The 21,438-nt window shown below is 36.5% G+C and overlaps 3 protein-coding genes across 6 annotated transcripts; 1 reads left to right on the forward strand and 2 right to left on the reverse strand.

Moving 5' to 3' along the window:
• Nucleotides 1–238: 238 nt before the first annotated feature.
• On the reverse strand, nt 239–13,235 carry LOC145237480 (uncharacterized). Of its 2 annotated transcripts, none has more exons than XM_080100355.1 (13): nt 12,281–13,235; nt 8,996–9,168; nt 8,450–8,520; nt 8,266–8,369; nt 6,050–6,192; nt 5,306–5,468; nt 4,596–4,750; nt 3,975–4,119; nt 3,002–3,205; nt 2,254–2,369; nt 1,649–1,774; nt 1,101–1,241; nt 239–668 (listed from the first exon to the last, which is right to left on the reverse strand). In XM_080100355.1, exons 1-13 carry the CDS (start codon nt 12,348–12,350, stop codon nt 540–542), a joined length of 1,740 nt encoding a protein of 579 aa, XP_079956481.1. In that variant the 5' UTR covers nt 12,351–13,235; the 3' UTR covers nt 239–539. The 2 variants fall into 2 exon arrangements, with proteins under 2 accessions (XP_079956481.1, XP_079956480.1); XM_080100354.1 differs by lacking the exon at nt 12,281–13,235 and adding an exon at nt 11,367–11,711.
• A 1,795-nt stretch (nt 13,236–15,030) lies between these two features.
• Nucleotides 15,031–18,181, reverse strand: LOC145237484 (peroxiredoxin-like 2C). 2 transcript variants are annotated; one of them, XM_080100360.1, is made up of 5 exons: nt 17,887–18,180; nt 17,622–17,690; nt 17,365–17,524; nt 16,965–17,093; nt 15,031–16,183 (listed from the first exon to the last, which is right to left on the reverse strand). In XM_080100360.1, exons 1-5 carry the CDS (start codon nt 18,040–18,042, stop codon nt 16,056–16,058), a joined length of 642 nt encoding a protein of 213 aa, XP_079956486.1. In that variant the 5' UTR covers nt 18,043–18,180; the 3' UTR covers nt 15,031–16,055. The 2 variants fall into 2 exon arrangements, with proteins under 2 accessions (XP_079956486.1, XP_079956487.1); XM_080100361.1 differs by lacking the exon at nt 17,622–17,690 and having other exon boundaries at nt 17,887–18,181.
• Nucleotides 18,182–18,340: 159 nt separating this feature from the next.
• Nucleotides 18,341–21,431, forward strand: LOC145237483 (uncharacterized). 2 transcript variants are annotated; one of them, XM_080100359.1, is made up of 7 exons: nt 18,341–18,592; nt 18,649–18,763; nt 19,187–19,330; nt 19,919–20,010; nt 20,257–20,404; nt 20,722–20,792; nt 20,958–21,024. In XM_080100359.1, exons 1-6 carry the CDS (start codon nt 18,512–18,514, stop codon nt 20,760–20,762), a joined length of 621 nt encoding a protein of 206 aa, XP_079956485.1. In that variant the 5' UTR covers nt 18,341–18,511; the 3' UTR covers nt 20,763–20,792; nt 20,958–21,024. The 2 variants fall into 2 exon arrangements, with proteins under 2 accessions (XP_079956485.1, XP_079956484.1); XM_080100358.1 differs by lacking the exon at nt 20,722–20,792 and having other exon boundaries at nt 18,343–18,592; nt 20,958–21,431.
• Nucleotides 21,432–21,438: the final 7 nt, after the last annotated feature.

Genomic DNA, 21,438 nt, shown 5'->3' on the forward strand with positions numbered 1-21,438 from the left:
GTTTAGTTCGAAAGCAAATATTTTGTCATTCGAAAGTAATGGCCTGATGTCCAAAATACATTGTGACGTAATTACACGGTTTGTATGTGACAGTCGGTTAGCCAATTTCCAAACCTTATCAAAACATTGCTGATTTATAAGTTCTTGCATTGAAAACATTTCAACTGTTTTGTTTTATGTTTTGGTGGGCCAGATTTTCTGTTTGCCAAACTAGTATGCAAATATACCTAAAATACACTGAAATTTGAAAATCGTTTATTAGAACACTGATGAGGCTAACAAAAACAAAACAAAAAACTGAAGCACGATTTAGAAGTTGGAAAAAAAGCATTTATCAGAACTGTCCGATTCTTTGGACTTTCATATAAAGTGCAAAGCAAGAAATAAAACAACAAAGGCTACAAAAATCAATAATCTAAATAGTTGTATGTGTGTTTAACGCGTTGTTCTGAGCATAAATTGGGTGTTTAGGTCTTGGACATAGCATTAATAGCGGCATTTTAAATTTGTTTCTACGGCCACGACAAAGCATACTATCTCTATGGCTTGACTAGCGGTCGGTAGAGGCGCCCGAGAGCATCATCTATTGTGCGTCGTTTGTAATCCTCCCATTCGAAAGACCCTTTCAAATTCTTCAAGATATCGTGCTGTTTTGGAAACGGAGGAAACTGATAAACAATAAAGTCAGTTTTAGTATAGTCCTGTACAAGTCCATCTAGAATTACAATGTCAAGAAAATAATATTTATTTCTGCAATGTATAAATAATCTTTAAACTGCAAAAACTGATAATATAGTTTTTGAAGGTTATTGTTCCGATTTTTGTAACATAAATATAATATAGTTCTTATTATTCCATTGTCTTAAAATTCAGCCTTACATGCACAAAACACTCTGCTTTCTCTTTATCATTGATATCTATCAGCACAAACCACTATTATTTAGAAAAGCGTTGGCACGCGAGGTCATTACCACATGGAAACAACAAGCACCCATCGCCTGAAGGTTGCCGACCCCTGCCCTAGATAAACTTTGGTAACATACAACACTTAGAAAACCACGTGAAAAATAGTGGTTACGTGTAAAAAAACAATCAATCACCTTCATGTTGATGAGGCTGTACACAGTTTCGTCGGCATACTTCTGAAAGAACTTTTTGTTGATCTGAATTACTTCAGCACCGCAGCTGATTAAACTTACGCTCGCGCCTCGTTGTTCCTTCGGCAGAACTGCGAGAAATCCCTAAGCGAGAATCGACAAAATGTTCATAGTCCTAAGAGACATAAACGAAAATCTCGCATCAAAGTAGTAAGTCGGGTTCGGGTTTAGTTTTTTTAACAAGCGGGCTTGAATCGGGCCAGATTTCACATTGTGCGTCTGCATTTAAAAAATACAATAAACTAAAGTCGCTGGTCGCTAGACTTAAACCTAATATCCAACAGCCATAAAACGCCTTGTTTAGATCATTATCTATTTTTGTCTTTTTGACCTTTTATTGTCAAGGAATATTAAACCGATTGTGCAGTCAGGCAACAGATAATCTTTTAAACTAATAACCAAATTGGTAGAAAGCTGGCTCCATCTTATACTAGAAATCTTGTACTAATACTTAAAATACAAAGACAACATTAAAGTCCAGCAAAACTCACAAAACTGTCTCCCGTTCCTAAGACTTCCAGAGCAACGTAGGCGGCTTGATCGAGTTGGCGACCGTACAACGAAGACAGGAAGGGGAAGTTGGCAAGATGAGGGGCGGTCTGAACACGTGTTGCATCCTGCGAGTTGTGTAAGGATATGTGTAAATGTGGTGTAACGTTTTTTGATTATTGCCAGATGTGATATACCAAGCGTTTGGCCACACGCTGTACGCAACAAATGCTCATAATATTTTACATACCTGGTCCCTGACCTGATTTTAAAGTGGAATCTGTGCATTCTAAATGAATTAGTCCTCGTAAAAATGCAAAATTTAGGACCAGAAAAGTTTGTCCAATTTGGTGATTTACTTATAAACGGTCTCAGTATATTGCATGAATGCTAATTCTCACAGTGGTCTCGATTTTTTCCAGTCTATGTATCATGTTACAAGCTTAGATGTGATTAAAAATGAGCCTCTTGCAGACTGTACATTACGATACAATAACAGAAGCTTACTTTTTGTTAACATTTATAATTACGACTAGATTAACGAAAGGGTGTAGATGCGTTTGGTGTGTAAAACTTCTACACCACAGAATAAAACTGTAGACCATACCCTTATCGCAGCTTGCACAGCTGGATCTGGGTTGTCGAAGGTTTGTGGGCGTGAAAGGGGCGTGGTGAAGAAAGTGGACGAGGGAGCTAAACCTGACCTTGACTCGTCACCGTCGTCTGTAAAAAAACACGAATGTCAAATACCAGAACTCAAAAGTACAATTGTATCTTCACTAAACGCTTGAAACAGCTTGAATCGTTAATTCTTCGTTAGAACTACTAACGTAAGAACTCACAGTAGAAAAGGTTTGAAAAATACCCATAGATGGCGTAAAGAGCGCAGTTATTTAAAATACCAGTGAGTCTCGGATAGGGCTGGGGACTAAATTTAATTTAAAGAACTAGTTTTTAGGGTGATTTGATTATAAACCCTTAGGTCTCATATGGCAAGGCACAGCCATGACATATCACATGCCATATTTTTTGCCAGAAACAATCAGTTCCAGCAACTCCTTGTACGTAGAAAATACTTCGTGCATTTCATGACAGCACAGGTATAGGTTTACTTGTAGCAGGGATTTGACTTGTAAATGTTAAAAATAAGAAAAAATAAGGACTCAAGTCAAAAACAAGAATATTTTTTTGAAATAAGGACAATTAATTTTTCTAACACATTGCCCTTCAAAATAAGGACAAATCTTAGAAATAAGGACGGTATGGCAACCCTGGGTATGGTGTTAGTAGAACTAACTGGGGGCAGTCCTGGCGAATTCGGGCCAGTTTGCAACTCCAATACGATTCACCAATACCTCCCATTCTCGATGCAGTCTGTACATTGTTGGTTTCGATTTCTTTGATCAGTTTCTCTCTGGCTTTCCGGGCGAGCAACTTCCGGATACGCGCTGGGTCATCTTCCGGTTCCCTAGGCCTCAAACACTTGACAACTTTGCTTTGGCCGCTTTTCATAATGTAAACCCATTCACATCGGGAACTGTCCTCCACAATAAGGGTTCCTGTTAGTAAAAAGATTGTTTGTTTGTTTTTTATCCTCGGTGGGCGGACAACACCTGCGTTATGGCCACAATGTGTCGGCCATCGAGCTGCCTAATTATTGTAAGTGGTTAAGGAAAACACAAGTGGCCGAGTTGGGATTGAAACCCACAATTTTGTGAACACCAGGCGGTTGCGCTAAACACTCGGTCATCTTGGCAGGCAAAAACGAAAAGATTGGTTCAAACCCATAAATAATATAAAAGTAGATCATTCTTTAGAGCAGTGGTTCTCAAACTCGGTTTTCGGGGCCGCATGCGGCTCCCAACTACTTATTTTGCGGCTCGCACCAGACCTCAGAAAACCACTAAACATTGCTGTTTTAGCTTTCAAAGTAATAATCTTTAGTGATTTTCTTAAGGTTTCGTTTTTTTGCGGCTCTCTACACACTTAAAAAAATACCATCTGGACCTGACAATAAAAAAGTTTGAGAACCACTGCTTTAGAGGCTTTCGAAATTAAATTTGGAAATATATCAGCGAACGCCGTGATTAAAACTTGAAATCTAAAATTGTTACCGAGGGCAATGTTTCTGGAAATTTAACAGGGGAATGTTCTATCTATTTAAACAAAGCTTTATCAACCTTGTTTAAGCCCGTCTTCGATACACAGGCCATTTCATAAAAGTTTGGCAATACTCTGAATTCGACATATCATGTCAATCATGAATATATGTTTAAAAATCATTCCAACTAAAATAAAAAATATATGTAGAAAATTTGATAATTGTACCCGGTTTATAATTCTGCATTGTCCAAGATCCAGGATTGTCAATAAGTTTCTGTATTGGCCAGTGGTTGAAAACAGGATTTTTCTTGCATATTTCCAGGCTGCTTAAATCCTTGTCGCCTTTCGCCAAACAGATGTCCCTGTATTCCTGTAACATAAGCGACATACGACTTTAACAAGGTGTAAAACGCTACTTGCGCAAACAGAGCGACTACACAGTTTTTCCATTAGTGTTCTTAACGATTACTTATGCCAAGAAGGCAAAGAATAGCTAAAATGTAAAAACGTAAGCTGCCAAGTGCTAGAGATGTAATTTATAGAACAAAATTTGATATCTTGTCTGTTGAAATTAAAAATTAGGTTCAGAAACTGGTGTATAGACTATATTCTGTAATCACATTGGAAACAAACTGTGCAAAATTCAATAAAAAAAATAAAAAGAAGATTTTGGCTTTCAGTCAAGCTTGCATAAACCATTCGATATTGTATTTAAACCTTAGTGCTTATATGAACCGTGTTTCAAGGTAAGTTGACAACCTGCACTGATGAAAAGGCTATAGAAAATTGTCGGTGTGTAGAGTTGCTAAGTTTTAGAAACCTGTTACACGTGTGTTTTAACCTTACATCGCCATGCACAACGAAAAGTTCGACATCATCTTGGCTCATAACTGTTGCTGATCGTTTATCATCAGTAGCTAGCTCTTCCTCACCAAACTTGTCGCCTCTCTTCAACAGAGTTGTAACTGTGTGACCATTTTCCTCCTCTTCGTTCGAAACCACTGTGATGCAAACACGTACGTCATTGCACACGTCATCCATTATGTCAAAATTTAATGCATTTTAAAGTTTGGGCGTTAAATGAATGTCGTCTGTAATACAGTGTTCCTAACGAGACGCGCACACTTCAAGGGGGAAACGGTTTTAAAAGAGCAACTAAGATTTAAATGTTTTGAATGCGTTTCAGCTTCTTAAATCACAAGACAGTTGTTTTTCAAGTGATGAAACTAACATACAGTATTTAATCACATGAAAATAAGACTATATTGTTGTTAATTCGGAGGGGCTTGGGCAAAACAAAAACGTTTGGAAACACTGTCAACAATATAAACGTTTCTGCGTTAGCCAATACGGCCGATCTCTCGTCACCAGCTGCTCTGATGAGACCATAGGTCGAAACAGTGTGCACTGTCTGCAGCTTACAAACGTTACTGATGTCACAATATTGTGATGTCATCTTTTGCTGGGACAGTTGCGGGAATGCCACGATGACGATTTACACAAAACTTTATCCAATTACGTTGTTACGAAGCAAATTTCACTAAACGTATACTTACAACGGCCTGAAAGAACAAAGTAAAAGCATGATGGCCTGTGTCCGTTTCTTAAAACTACCCTGTTCGCATCAAAATCCTCGAGCCACGCTTTGGAACATAATCTTCTTTGTACATTAAGTGGATACCGTGCGAACAGTTCTAACTTTTGCATGCTTCTCATGATCTGAAAAACAGAAACAGCACGTATGTTTGCAGAAATTTAAGTAATAAATTAATAAAAAAAATTACTCGTACGTACACAAAACACGGTCAATAATATTTGATAGAAATAGATTGTGTATAAATTTGTTTGCTAAAACATGTTGCTATCGATATAGCTGCAAACGCAGACTATTAGTTTTTGAACATTATTTCTAAAATAAAAGATCATTTAATGCAGGGGTCGGCAACCTTTTTTGCACTGCGGACCGGTTTTGAAAGTAAAATTTTATCGCGGACCAGTCTTCAAAAAATTACAAATATTTACCAATGAAAACGCCTAAATTAGTTTATCATCCCTGGGATACATGGGCAAAATGCTTCATAGCATTTATCCTGGAAAATTATGCGGCCCGGTAACGAACTCCTCGCGGACCGGTACCGGGCCGCGGACCAGCGGTTGCCGACCACTGATTTAATGGACAGATGACAAGTATATTGATACTATATATCATTTTAGAGAAAAGTTTCATAAAGGCCACGTAATAGGTTAAAGGTAAGATAAAAAAGCATCCTTTGAAGGTGATGTTATGTTTTGGACCCTACATTGGAAATTTCTTCTGAAGTTCTATCCGCGGGTCTTTTTCGAAGCAGCTCTTTAATTTTGATCGGCATTTCATCGTGGTCCTTGGAAGCACGACGGAATTTGCTCAAATCGAACGTCAGTTCAGGATCATCGGTGTTTAAATCTGTGTAAATACGCCAATTGAAACAATTACTCTATTTTCCGTTTAAAGCTCCAACTAGTGCAGATTTTCAAGCATCCTGTGCCCAACATCATTTTTTTATCTTTTTGGCCAAGGAAAGTAGATTAAAGTCAAGAAAATGTTACAATTTTTTTTTATAATTGTTACCTTGAACATCAGGTCAATTTTTTACGCTCTCAAAAATTTTGAAACTATCTTTTTGAAAAAAACTAGAAGAGTGGCTTTCTGATATACTTCCATTTTATATATTCTATACGATATTTACCAATTTACTATACACATCATTTGATCTACACATATGATTGTTTTTGTAAACAAAAACTAATGGGTCCCCACACGCATGTTTGTGCGGATTTACGGTAAACAAATGTTGCGGTGATTTTTACATTCTTAAGGACAAATTTTTAGAAAGCATTAACCCAACAATAAAAAAAATTGTTCGTATTCTTTTTGCACTATTCATGTAATTACAAAAACATTAAAAAAACGTAACAAAGACTTAAATCTAATCTCTTGCTTTAACCCAGATATAGTCCTCCAAGGTCGGGCAATTTTTTTTAGAAAGCTGTAACAGTTGTGTTACAGACACTTTAAATTAAAAAGCAATTTGCTACAAGTGTATACATAACAAATTGTTTTTCATTTAACTTTGTTTCAAAATGAGTACCATTGACCTGTAGTAACCTCTCAGGGTGCACACGCCAAACGACTGTTTGACCTTTTGACACCGTTTTCAATAGCACGCCGTCATTCGTGTGCAACAATACTGTTAAGCCTAATTTATACATGCCTTGAGTATTGACTCCTAAATTGATTGTTAAAAAAACGCTACGTTATGAAGAAAGTTCTGAGCTGTGTTTGTAATACCGACTAGTTGACCTTAAGTAACCCGTGATCATGCGGCGGCCAACCTGACAGCGAGCATTTAAAAAAACATTTATTTGGCAAAAAAGTCAAGTTAATTTTTTCATCTTAACTTTTATTAACAAAGTTTTTCTTGACATATACAAAACCGAAGCACGGTTATTAGGCTTAAATCACGTCATAGGTGTAAAACCTTCGCCAAAACTAAAAATGTGAGTGATAACTTAATAAAACGACATAGCATTGCTGTGCAAAACAGCTGATTTCTAATCACTGAAACGATGTCTCGTAAAACGTCTGTCCGACGTCAAGCTGAGCCCTCCCGCTATCGTAAACCAGTGAGTTACTCTCTTGGTACTTCTGCCTACAGTGTCTTTCTTGACCAAACGAGCGTTAGACACATTTACGTTTCGGGGGCCTGCGGGTGAATCTCTGGGTCATACGGGGTCAAAATTCACATGGACCATCTTTAGACCAATATCTGTAATGTGTATAAAATTGAAAAAGTTTGAACCATTCTTTCTTGACCAAAACGTGGGAACAATAGCCGTGCTAAAAATTTCACGTTTTGGGGTGCTGTGGGTGAACCGAGGGATCAAACGGGGTCAAAATTCACATGGACCATCTTTAGACCAATACCTATTATGTGTGTCAATTTGAAAAAGTTTGAACCATTCTTTCTTGACCAAAACGTGGGAACAAATCCGCGCTAAAAATTTCACGTTTTGGGGGGCTGTGGGTGAACCGAGGGTTCAAACGGGGTCAAAATTCACATGGACCATCTTTAGACCAATATCTGTAATATGTGTAAATTTGAAAAAGTTTGAACCATTCTTTCTTGACCAAAACGTGGGAACAAATCTGCGTTAGAAAGAAAAAAAGAAAAAAGAAAAAAAGAAAAAAGAAAAAAGAAAAAAAGAAAAAAAAAATATAGACAAAAACAATATGTGTCCCCTTCAGGGAAGGGGACCCATAATAACTATAACGTCACAAAAGAAAGACGTCACGAAGCCAAAAACGCAATCTAATTACACTCTCTAGGGGTAATTACTCACAGGTTAAGAAACACCATTTAAAACTCTTCCAAGCCAAACACTTGCTTAAAAGTTGTTATACATGTATTATGAGATTGAAAGAATGTAGTCTCGTTGCAGCAGTAAGGGAAATGGCAAATTTTGCGGCCAAATCTACCTTTGCTTTTCGAATTGTCCTGATCTTTGCTGACGTCACTTTCGCGTAGGAGCGCTTCTTTCAACGCCACCCAAGAATTTTGAGAAACTGAGAAGGTTAAACTCCTAGGGGAAATACCATAACCAAGACATAATGGTTAGTAAATACGATTCACATGAAAATTTAAAGGTGAACCAGTACTTACTTCTTGCATGCAATGCATACCATGCAAATCAGACGAATCACTTTTGCGGCGCGTCTAAATCTCAAAAGCGGCTGAAAAACAAATGACTTACTTGTAACAAAATGACTAGATGATTACAATGTGATATTTAATTGACTATAAACTAAAAAAAATTAAAGCAATACATAGCATACAAATAAGGGCTAGCAAGAGGTACATTTCTATCGAACATTTTACCTCATCATTAGCCGGTATCATTTATCCCAATAGTTTACAGTGCGTTGAAGAACCTTTTTAAAAGCATTCCCATGTATATAATATTTTTTTTTATTTTAACAACAGGTTCATATATATTTCTCTGTATACTAATACATTAACATGTATATTCCTTAAACAGCACATAACCTACATAACAATGCATTAACAAGTAGTTTTCTGCGCACGGTAAACTTGATTTTCAGAGCGAAAAAGGTATAAAACACAGTTTCTTAAGAACCAAAGGCACCCCCAACCAATGAAAAATACAATGTAATTCACAAGAACAACAAAACAACAGGCTAATCTTACCGGTATACAAGTAATTTTTCTGTCAATCATATTTGAAGGGTGGTAGTTTCTGGCAAACATCGAAGCTCTCCTAGCATTATTCGCTACGTTATGGAATCTCGACCTGGCAGGCGGCGACGTAGATGTGGCTCCATGAACGTTAGGAAAAGAGCGCCTTTGCACTTCATTATTGCCTGGGCACAAAAAAACAGTCACTGATTAGGTCATTGTTATCAAACCAAGTGCAATTGTCGAATGGTCCCATTGTTACACAAGCACACACATGCCCATTGTGAAGTGTTAATGACTAGAATGTTGGAACTAGTGGCGGTTTTTCTGACTTGTGTGATTAGTTACGCGTTGGAAAACGTTGAAAACGGTGAAATTCTCAACACTTACACCTGAGAGGCGCTACGTTGAATAATCTACTGGCTTTGATAAAGGTAAACATTGTGGTAAAAAACAGTTATCTTAACAACACCAGTAAGTCGATTTTTACAGTTTTCTTTTTTCACGTGATTGTCGTGTTGATGACACAATCCCGTTTTTTGGTTAAATGTCAAAAACTTTTGTGTGCTTGCTCTTTGCAAAGGTCAGTTTTTTTCAGCATAAAAGAAGCAGTAAGTAATACCCTACACCAGTTTATGTGGTTACGAAGGCATGAAGTTACAACGTATACAAGTTTGGTGATAGTTTATTTGTATTGGGAATACTTTTTGTTATAATAACCTATCGTGTGTCCTATGAATTCATTTAAAAAATGCGTATTGGGCTGCTGTCGTGCAGTATGTTTATTGGCCAAGCATATATAATCCATGTCCAGATTTAGCGTTACGGCAGTGGTGGGATTCAGCCGGTTCGCACCAGTTCCAAAGAACCGCCTCACGAAATTTTATTGATCAGCAAACCGGTTAGCATTACTGGTTACTGTCAATGGACTTTTTGTAACAGAACCGGCTGAAAGATATCACTTTTGTCATAGAACCGGCTGACAAAAAATTTGAATCCCACCCCTGGTTACGGCCCTGGCAAACCACAAGACAGTGAAGTGTAACGTTTAAATTAGGTTTTTCTCCTGTCACGCTGTTTAATATTGGCCGACCGGGTTGGGATTAAGGTGCGCGTAGGATAGGGCAAATTAAATTTGGGCGGTCCAATATCACACTGAACAATGTCCTCACTTTGTCATCTGATCTTCATGAAAGAAATCGTAACTGGACGGCTTGTACATAACATCACATGCCGTAAATCTAACAACATCCAGCACTTGTTTTTTTTTGTAATGAAACAAATGATACCGTTACGTTTACCACATCGTCACGCATTTTGATCAATATTCCTAAATTACCAGTGTAATACATCATACAAAAATCGGACCCCAGTTTTATGGTACAGTAAACCCCGGTTAAACTGCTGGATTCGGTTAATTCGGATCTTTGCCTAATTCTGACAAAACTTAAGTTATAAATGATTTGTAATGTGGTAAGGCTTTAACTAATCGACACCGATTAATCCGGATCTTCGCCTATTCCGGACAAAATTTTTGGTGCAAACGGGTCCTGATTAAGCGAGGTTTCCTGTATTTTGATTCGCAGCACATGTGGATAAAGGAACAACATATACCCATAAAACGCACTTGGGATGTGACTTGGCAATGGGCAACGGTGCCTTTGACTGAGCAGTACTTCGCTGGCATAATGCGCAAGCTAAAAACAAGTATAAGTGGATGGCGGCATTGTTTGAAACCGGGCGCGGAAAAACGAAGTGGAGTTGTAGGGGAAAAGAAAGTGCCTTCGAGTGCAAAGTACTTGAACCTCTTTTGTGTACAAGTATCCCAGATAACAAAGTCGCGCATATTATTTAATCTATCATTTGTTTTGGCGTGCTGTTTTCAAGAGCACTGTTGCTTAGGGGTCCCCGATCTTAAGTGCAACCCATTTATAAGTACAGCAACTTTCTGATCATTAGACGCAAAAAAGCATTATGTTCCGCAAAGTATTTTGGACTGCATAGCTGTACACCGTATGTAAGAGTGACCAACTCTACAAAACAAATAGAGCAGTGGTTCTCAACTCGTTTCAGGCCGTGGACTGGCCCAGTAAAAGTAACATCATGGGCCATTTTATGTTTGAGCAACATTAAAGTAAACATACACAACAACCATTTGGCGTCATCATATTTTAAAACAGATTTTCAAGAAGTGAGATACAATTATTAACAGCTAACATTTTGAAACTCTTTTAACATGTAATATGCAATCATCTCTAGTGTACCACCACACTTAGTTGACGTCCTGTGGCCCCCCCAAAAAGTTATCTCCATGGACTACTAGTTGAGAACCACTGAAATAGAGGTATTTCTGTTTCAGAACATCAGTTGCACAAACACAAACCTTGCTTTGCGCTGTCGTGGTCTTCCACTTTTAATTCGCCATGAGACAGACTGGGGGCAAACTTAACATGTCGAACTTTTTCCCCGTGTTTCGGTGAAACTTGTGGCTGATTTATTTGTGGAACTGGTGACGCTGCAGGCCTAGCGGGCGTGTGTTGATGATGCTGACCAGCTAGACTGGCCATTTTAGTTGGTTTTAATGCAGATTTGGGTGTAAGATATGCTAAATGCTGCTACAATTTAAATCTACTTTCCCATGTGAATGATAGTCTGCTTTTAAGCAAGACTCTTGTGAATGTAATCAAGTCGACTGTTCACTTTTTATAATGGACCTCTATATTATTTAGGAACACGATACAGTTACAGCCAAGTAACAATAGTGCTTTTACACAAATACTGATTTTTAACTGGCATTTAAACAAAAAAACATCCCAAAACAGACCAAAAACAACATTGGTGATAAAACGTGGTGACAGAAAATCACGTTGCACCTTCGCCTTGGTGCTTGAACCAAACCTTACTTTGAAGTAAAAAGCCTTAATCCCTGAATAGTATGTTTACGCAACGTCAACGATGAAGTATCGACGCTTTGGATTGAGAACGGGCTTGGCTGAGTCAACAACCACCGCTAAGACGGGTGCTTGTGAGCTTTGCGTTGTATCAATTTCAAGTGATAACGTATGGCAACCGATGATAGCTTTAGACCACAAGCCGGGCATTATACACAGTGATCCCTTCTAAACCAACGCCTCGCCAGGGCTAAAACCCACGTTTGAACAACGCGCTTGCCCTTGTGGGTCCACAAATCGATACAAAGGGTCATAAAAATGCCAATTTATTTTTACAGCCAATATCACGGTACTAACCTTAGCGTCTGCAAATGTCGCCCTTAAATTTACTTACAACACAACATACCTTTGGCGTTGAATGACGAACGGCGATCGTTGGTTTTTTTCACCGGTAAATTTAACTTTGTCGTCGGCATGTACTTTGTTTTATTAATCCCGTTAAAACACCGACCGAAACTAGGTCCAATTTCTCCGACATTAAACTGCAATGTACAGGTTTACAAGCATAACAACTGCGACTGTCTGATTCTTATAAACTGGCAAGTCTGTTCCACGCTCTTTTTCTCGTAGACATAACAACTCTTGAACACACTTCACTCCAAAACAAATCCCAATAACACTGATCCTTAAGTCTAGCTTACCACTCAAGGCGTATAAATCCGTTTAAACCAAAATATAAACTGCTTACATCAAAAAATTATTAGTACTAGGTGCTACATCGGCGTTTTGTGCTATATTTTGCCTTGCTCGCTCAAAATATATGTTGTAATTTAGTCTTCACTTTTTAACTGGATTCACAAGGGTCTTTGTAAAACAATTTCGCAGACATGACATATTAATAAATTCAAAATCTAAGTTGAGATTTTTGCACCTGAATGCATACTAATTTTTTATAAATGTTAACTTTGTTGCACTAAATAACCTTGAATTAAACGGCACAAACTCTTACTACACAACAAACACCTGGTTATATACTGAACATTCCCTTTGTTACAAGACAATCATCGAGTGTTAATTGCCGAACAACATGTCCTTGTCAGAAAAACACGTTGCTTCTCAGTGTAATGTCATTTTATCTCTGCTCTATTCACATGCACTAGAGCTGTGCTGTAAGACTGTCTGATTTAATTGTGTCCCTCCCTCAATGGAGTCGAATTACTTGAGCTGTCAATCACCTGAAGGTTTCTGGAATGCGGAGCGTCTCTCTCCAGTTTGAAACCACCAAGATGGCTGGTAAATATGGACGAGGTATTGATTTGGCTTTGAAAAGGATTTAAGGCCAGTTTGGATAGTGGCTAAACCTACCATATGGACGAGGTATTGATTTGGCTACAGTTGAGGTTAAGAAAAATTAACTATTATATAGTAGTTGGTTTCTTTTTTCATAAGGGGAACGACGTAGAAAAAGTCATATATGCGGATAACTGATAGTAAAATGTTTATGGTTAAATGTAAACCAGTAAAGCTTGAGCTAAAACGGTGATATAAACACGCCATTGTAATGGACAATCAACGCGGAGCGTGCATTCCACAATCACAGCAGATTGTTTCGGGATTAAGCTCCAATAGGCGTTAATTCATGTGTCAAAGGAATTCCGCTATTGCTCTCGGGTTAGTTTTAAATCAGCGTTGCAAATTTCAGCTCGAAGGCGCCATCCCATGTTCAGGATACTTAGAATAGGCGAAACAAGTTTGTGAATTCTGTCACCACAATCACCATTGTCAAAAATTGATTATGACACAACAATAATAAACTACAAAAGTAGCATAAACAAAATCTTCCAAACTAAATTCTGAAACAAATGTAAACAAAAGCAATAGTATTAGTTTAATACTTTTAAATATTACACCCAAGTAAGTACTTAGTACTAATTGCAGAAGATTCCTCAATAGCAAACACTTAAATTCGGGTTTGCACATGTCGTAGTCATATAACTAGCAAGCGATGGAGACTGTTGGTGTTGGTACTGCATCTTTTAAAAGAAGCTGCTGGCTTATATTGCGCCCTACACTTTTCTGACGGTTACAACTTTTTTGTTTAATGAACCAAAAAAGTATAAATAAGAAGTAATAGGAAAAGTATAGGCCTGACTTAAAGTAAACCATCTGACCTCAAAGTTTGTAGCTGATTTTAAAGCAAGCGGGTTTGAATAACTACAGAACCTAAAACTAATTGCAAATAGCGATCTGTAACTTCTAAGGAAGCCAAAAACTATGAACGCTTTATCACCTATTATAAATTTTTAACATTAAGCCGTACATAAATTAAGTAAGTAGCCTACTCTGACTAAAGCAACACCATAAAATTTGCAAATTTTCAGCCAAAGCCACACCATACGTATTTGTAGATACATATGACTTAAGTCGATGGTAGACCAGAAACTGCTAACTTACGATAATGAAAACCTAAATTATGTGACTAAAATGATGAAACTGTAAAGCTTCCGTCCAGTCGTCCACTAAATAGCTTGCAGTAGCTACAAAACAGCTTGTCGAAAATTCAAACCGCAGCAATCTCACTATAGCATTGAGACTGTTTTGTGCTTACGGTACCATCAAGCGTTGTGAACTTTGGTGGTTGGTCTGGAACATTTGCTACATGTCGATTTGAGGGAGTTGGATTTCATTTCAAACAATTAGGATGCGCTAATGTTACCGCGCAACGCTTGTTATGGCTTTTAACTACCTAAATCCGACATGCTTTGGAACAATTATTCTTCGTGTTCTAGTGATTCCTCGACATATGTTTGGGGTTCTGGAGAACAAAAAACAGCCGAAAAAAAACTTGTACAATATAAACTTCTTTTGTCAGTTTGCTGTGCAAAAAGATTGGTATAGTTAGCAAACGTTTGTATTTTCTTTAGTATGTTCGGAGCTAAAACCACAAATTAAAACTAGCATTAGCTGTTCGCTGGGACGCCAAAATGTCCGAATTGCGCTCTGTGTATTTTTCGTAGGCATAAGTCATGTTCTATACTAAAACTGGCATATTTAGTCACTACAAAACCGTTTTTGGCAAAAAAATATGGCACAACTCCATTTAGTGTTTGGGGATATGAAGAAATGTGTTAGCAAATTACCTGAAAAACTGTAGTGCCCAGTCAAATTAGACTTGTAATTGTTCGGAAAATCGCTAAATTTTTATCGGGCAACGGCAATTGCATCAACACGAAAAAGCCAGGCTATAACTACACGAAACATCAAACTACATCACAGAAGTACGTTTAAAATTGTTGAAACTGCATTTGACAAGTACATGTTACTTTACGGTAGAAAGTATTGCTAATTAATGATGTGTGAAGCCTTAGCATCCAAACACATCTTTATTCTCAACCAAGCAGTTAGTGTAGTGATGTATCAACAAAATTTTCATTAATGCGGTTTTTCAGATACAAATTTCCGCGTTATTAGCCCCAATTTGCTAATCAGTATACATAGGGCATTGCTAAAAATTTCATGTATCCAATAAGTTAGTTTAATTTTTCCAATGGTATCTATTTATCGTACGATTGTCAAGTGCTAAATACATTCCCAAAATTCTGCACTAAAAATGTAGTTTAAAAGTGACAAAACTACAAAGTTACCTCTAGTCTCTAGGTATGGTAACTCACAAACCAGTAACATTGTATAAAAACAAATGTAAGGAAGACATAAGCCCAACAGTTTTGGCATGCCAACAATACAGTGAAAAATATGTGCAAAGTGGACAATTTTCAGTGGTAAAAAAGGTTTGTGCAAAATCTCAACACAGTGGAAGAAAAGATATGAAATTCCTGGAAGGCATTAAAAACATTTCGCGTGACTATAAAAGGGATAGTTGCCTAAAGATGTGGCTTGGCAACCCACAACATAAAAATGTCACATAGAAAAGCAAAATAATTGAGTCTGTTTCGGGTTTGTGGAGATTAAAAATATTTTTTTACACCTTTTGTAAATGTGTATTACTTGTATGTGTATATTACCCCTCCTATATGGTTCTTTAATTCTTATTTTAGGGGGTGAAACTGATAACCAAAATTGCTTAGGATTGATACAGGGTTATTTGGTCAATAAAAATATAGGTAGATACGAAAAAGTTGTAAGGTAAAAGGTAACAAGTGTAGGTGTACTACAAAGCAATGTCACACATTGTGGATTTTATACTTGGTCTTAAAGTCAATCCGTTCCATTCCAATGACTTTTAGGAGTTCGTTTATAGGTGTGTGGTCATGGGGATGCGATTCACGATGAAAGAACAATATTTTGCCATCTGCAACATTATTATAGGGGTTAAAAACTGTGTGAGTAGGTGTACCAAAAAAAAACATGAAGGCACTGTGTGGAAATGAATGACTTTACTGAACTTTTTTCTTAATAAAATAATCTGTTGCATATGTTTATACTTTTTTTAAATTTAGAAACACAGCAAAAGTGTAATTAGCTATACAAGTTTCTTTTCTTGCTTTTATAGCAAACTAAGAAACTTGATCAAATGTTTAATAATTGGAACCTTGACTGAGGTTCACATAGGGTAAGTCAGGTTATGTAAATTTCACTCCTAAGCAAGCAAACAACACTGAATTCACACTGAATCAATAAAGGTGTGGGACAATAGGGGTGTCGAGTTTGTACAATAACCACACAACTGCTCGTTCAGCACTTTTACAAGGAAGAAATCAAACAAGCCATGTCAAATTGGTACTTTCAACCCCCTAGCACTTAACACATGAAAGTGTTACATTAAAATTGTTAAAACATTACATATGGATCTGTTTGTTAGTTTAATGAGAAACATAATGGCCCAATAGTGTAAATAAACAGGTGTGGATAATGTAGCCTCTTATCACTAATGATCACATCCACATTTGCCTATAAGCATGTAGCATCTGTTTGGGCCATTATGTTTCTCATCAAACAAGATAAAAATATTTCTGTTTTGACATTTAACATGCTTTGTCAGTGTAAACATTGCCTCCGAGTATTGTGGAACAAGTCTAACTTAGCTTGTACAAGAATAATTGGTAATACAAAGCTTGTAAAAATAATCACACCTGGATCTATGATAACTTGTCCCCCTTGCTGAAATGGGTCACCCTGTTCTACTGTGCTTTTGACAGCTCTCCAAACATTGGTAAAAAATCCAGTGAAAGCATTGCTTTTGATGTGTGGACTGTTTGCTCCTGAAACAAACCAGTTCAAAAATCATTAACAAAAAAATGTACTATTTAAACATTAAATTTGATGCAATTAATGAAAATAAGTAACACAGAAAAATACATTAATGCACCTCTTAACAAAAAGAAAACAAAGTAACCAATAACTCACATTATTTCTGCTAAAATATTTAGCACCATAAATGTACACCTCAAACGGTTCTATTCTTAAACAGAACAAATTTATACTGATGGGTAATTTGATATTGTTTAGTTGGGCTTATCACTAATTACTGACCATTTAATGATGGTTGCAGGGTATTATGTAGCCCCAGAGTATTGTGGATAATCCTCTTTGAATCACACAACATTTCATGAGGACAATTTGTTTCATCACTAAATGGTTGAATAAACCTTGACGGACCACAACTGATCAGAAGAATTTTCACATTTCTCTCCTAAACCAGAAAAGATTATCGCTGCTATTCCAAATTTGAAGCAAAAAATGCACAAAGTTCGTATTCCTTTGTGCATTAAAATCTATTATGTTTTTACTTTTAGGTATCTTGGAAAGATTTTTGAAAAGTCCTCAACATATTCTTTGGTAATGTAATCCAGAAAATGCTGTAACAACAAGATATAAGTGTCCAAAATACGTCAAATAAATAGGCAATTTACACTTTAAAATTGTATTGTAGCAATTGGCAAAGCTTTTGTAAAAGCAAAATAGGTGCATAGATGTAGAGTCTTGTAGACCCTTTTATTCTAACACCAGAACAGAAATACCCCAAATATATTCGAAACACAAATGTTAGAATACCCGTAAAAACACAATGATGCACGTGTGACCGCTTCTAGCATCTCCAAGAGAAACAGGTTTTCCAAATCTATCCAACAAAATGCATTTGTCAGCGTCTTCAAGGTTGAAAAGTTTTTCAGGCATTCTTTCCATTTCCGACACCTCTGGAGGTTCCATTTTTTTAATTACCTAAATTTTTAAACTAGAGAAATGAGGTTTATCTACATATCTGCGTTTGGCCGCCGTTTGCTGGAGTTTGGTCGGCATAAAAGAAAGAAAAATGAAATCACCAACGTTTAGTGAGAAGTTCGAGAACAATTGCTCTCACTGCTTTGGCATAGACATCGTAAACATTTTTTTAATAAATTGTACTATCAATACGTAAAGCAACAAAAATTTTTCGGGAGCTCATGTTCTAAGCAGTAAATACGATTTAAGTATTATTAGATTAAGAAGTGCATTGTTCTGTCAAGAATGCATCAATATATTGACGATTTCTATGTTTTCGTCATGGTCTGTTGCACAGTTGCTACGACTAAAAAGAAGAGAAGCCACTTCAACTGTTTCTTGAAACTGCCCAACAATAGAAGAAAATCAGCCAGTCGTTGGTTAAAAATTCTATTTACGAAACCTATAATAAGGCAAAATGTCGAGACGAAAGCCAACGTCACTTCAAACAAAATCAATGTCCAATATCAGTTCTTTACGGACTTCAACAAAAGAAAAGGTTAATTATACTTTTGAGTGTCTTTTTTTTCAATGAAAAACATAATTTATGTTTAGACAAGTCAGGATATGAAATCGTTGATGAACAATCGCCATCAAGCAACGTACCACAAATCTGCGTTTACCCTGTCAGATTTAAATCATACTAGTGATGCTTCAGCTTCTGCAACAGGTATGTCAACCCAAAAGATGCCCAACAACATTTTGTCTGTTGGAATGCTTAAAAAACCTAGAACAGTTTGTTAAAACTTCATTATCATTTCTTTTGTCAATACAGCCTATCTCTTGTCACCGGCTGCACTGATAAGACCTCATGGGCCAATGTGCACTGTCTGCAGCTTATCATTTATTGGCTCAGTGCTTTACATTTTTATTTTAGTTTTGGAGATATTGCAATTGTTTGTTGAGTTCTCAGTGGTAGTATTTTTTTACACAAAAGAAGTTCGGCATTGCTTTTGTGGAACAAAACTTTCGTAATAGTATTGCTTTTTACATTAGTAACATTTATTTGAGTCTATACCATTAGGTTCCCTTTTCTGCATTTCATTTGTTAAAAAGATGTAACGATGCCACCAAGTTCTTTAACCTGTTTCAGATAATGACACCATGTGTCGAATCTGTCAATCAACAGATGATTCTCTGAATAATCAACAGGTCACTCCTTGTAGCTGTTCTGGTTCTCTGCAATATGTTCATATGCAGTGTCTTCAGCAGTGGAGACAAACCAAGAAAATTACTGGTGTGTTTGCACTTTCAGATTAGCGAATACAAGTAGTCAAAACAGACTTGCTTCAAAAAAGTAAATGTTCAACAAACAAGTCCACTTAATCGCATAATCCAGTGGTTCTCAAACTTTTTTTGTTGCGACACCTCTGGAAAAGTTTTCTGGACCTGCGACGCACCAGCAAATGAAAGTTAATGAGAAAACTTACTATTAAAGTTGTGTTTATTAATACAACAACAAAAAGACACGAAACGGAACTAATCTGCGACGCCCTTGGAAAATTAACACGACGCACCAGGGCGTGTCGACGCACAGTTTGAGAACTACTGGCATAATCTATTTGTCAAGCTTTTTTATACAATTACCCAGATTAAACAATCAAATGGATGATTTCCTTACCAAATAATTTTACAATCCCCATGGAATTAAACAGTTAACCAGAATTGTATGTATTTATTTTTCAATCCTAAATGAATTAGCATGAAAGGTTGTTGCCAAAACAATGTCCAAAATAAAATACATGATATAAAATAGAAATTAATCACAGTATGCCAGGCTCATTGAAATAGAAATTGAGGCAGCAATATTCTATTTTTGATGCAGGGGCTGATGTAAGTGCATGTGAACTGTGTAAGCAACCTTACAACGTTCAGCTACTTGGATCAACTGATGTACCAGAAGATAGAATAATGAAGGTAGCACATTTCAGTCATACAATTAATGAAAGTGTATGTGGTCCAATGGTTGTTTTTATGCAACAATGCACAACACCAAGTGGTTTATACTAATGGAGAGTTATATGTTGTTGGTTTGGCTTTAAGCAAGGAATGTCCTGTTAATGTTTTTTTTTAATGTTTTTAAATGCAATTGTTCAGCAAGCCACTTCATATCATTTGTAACACATGCATATATCCTACAAATCTGTATGTTTGCTCTTAAAGATGCAAGAAGATTTAAAGCAGTTAGTCAAATCTGGCATTTATCTCATGTTGCTGATGCGATCATGGAAAAGTGACTTTCAAAATGCGCAAAGAGCACTTGACCAGCAACAATCACAGCAAACACAATCATCAACAACACACAGCAGAGGTTAGATTACAAACAATTTTCCAATTAGTAAGAAATAAGATATGATAATTAAAAAAATATGCTGTAATAGATCCCTGCTTGGAAACTAAGTTGTTAATTAAAATCAGCTTATGTGTTAATTGAAAAATGGTGTATAGTTTATTTTCTTAAATGAAGTTCATTAAAGCTTGTTAAAATAGTTATTGTTCGCAATGGCATTTGGGCCTTTTGAGAAGTAATTATTGTACCATTGGTGGAATAAAATTTAATGAACAATGGGAAATTAATTGTTTTATAATAGATTTGCGTTTTTATCATTTTTTTTCAATTCCACAAAGACCATTACATTCTCATATGGCAGTCTCACAACAACAACTGAACCACCATACTTCACAAATAGCGGAAATTGGTACATATCTTGTTTATATTTTAAAGTGCAAATACAATTTGAGGAAAAACACAGCTAATATTGGCACCAATTTAGATATGACTTTGTACTAAAGCACTCATTAAATTTCTTTATGACAAGAATAGAATTAACTTAATATATCTCATAACAATGTTTTGTTTATAGGTTCAAGCAGTAGTGATGAAAATGATGAATATGTCTCAAGGCAGTCTTTGAAAGACAGAGAAGCACGAAATAAAAGACGACAGAGAAGAAATCATCAGTAGAATATTTTGCCAAAAAGCATGATAAATTTACCTGCCTTAATTGCACTTAGGCGATAATGTGCTGCCAAATATTGCGTTTGAGTTGAGTTTAATTTGGTGTGACAAGTTTCGACATGTGAGACGTTGTTTATGATTTTTTGTATTTTGGGGTAAAAGGGTAACAAGGCTTATAGAATGCTTTAGTTTCTGGGAAGGGCATGTCTGTAATTTATTTCACAAAATAGTGTTGTTTATTAAGTTACCTAGATTTGAACTATCTCAAAATGAAAAACATATCGTTTTGTGAATTTGTCATTTTTTTCCCATTTGCGTCTTGTTAATATTTCATAGCCAATAAAATAAAAAAAACAAAGTAAAAGGTGTAAATGTTTGTTGGCATC

The sequence above is a fragment of the Phallusia mammillata genome, chromosome 7 (assembly GCF_965637545.1).
Source record: "Phallusia mammillata chromosome 7, kaPhaMamm4.hap1.1, whole genome shotgun sequence".
Classification (NCBI taxonomy): Eukaryota; Metazoa; Chordata; class Ascidiacea; order Phlebobranchia; family Ascidiidae; genus Phallusia; species Phallusia mammillata.

Coding starts and splice junctions, on each gene's coding strand:
- LOC145237480 (XM_080100354.1), bottom strand. CDS start 11,550: ATGGCCAGTCTAGCTGGTCAGCATCATCAACACACGCCCGCTAGGCCT. Junction 3,206..3,974: donor AATGCAGAATTATAAACCGG/GTACAATTATCA, acceptor TTTTACTAACAG/GAACCCTTATTGTGGAGGAC. Junction 1,775..2,253: donor CTGTGCAAGCTGCGATAAGG/GTATGGTCTACA, acceptor CACAACTCGCAG/GATGCAACACGTGTTCAGAC.
- LOC145237484 (XM_080100360.1), bottom strand. CDS start 18,042: ATGGAACCTCCAGAGGTGTCGGAAATGGAAAGAATGCCTGAAAAACTT. Junction 17,094..17,364: donor CCTGCAACCATCATTAAATG/GTCAGTAATTAG, acceptor GGTTTGTTTCAG/GAGCAAACAGTCCACACATC. Junction 16,184..16,964: donor ACAAGTTATCATAGATCCAG/GTGTGATTATTT, acceptor ATAATGTTGCAG/ATGGCAAAATATTGTTCTTT.
- LOC145237483 (XM_080100358.1), top strand. CDS start 18,512: ATGTCGAGACGAAAGCCAACGTCACTTCAAACAAAATCAATGTCCAAT. Junction 18,593..18,648: donor GGACTTCAACAAAAGAAAAG/GTTAATTATACT, acceptor ATTTATGTTTAG/ACAAGTCAGGATATGAAATC. Junction 20,405..20,957: donor ATCAACAACACACAGCAGAG/GTTAGATTACAA, acceptor TTTTGTTTATAG/GTTCAAGCAGTAGTGATGAA.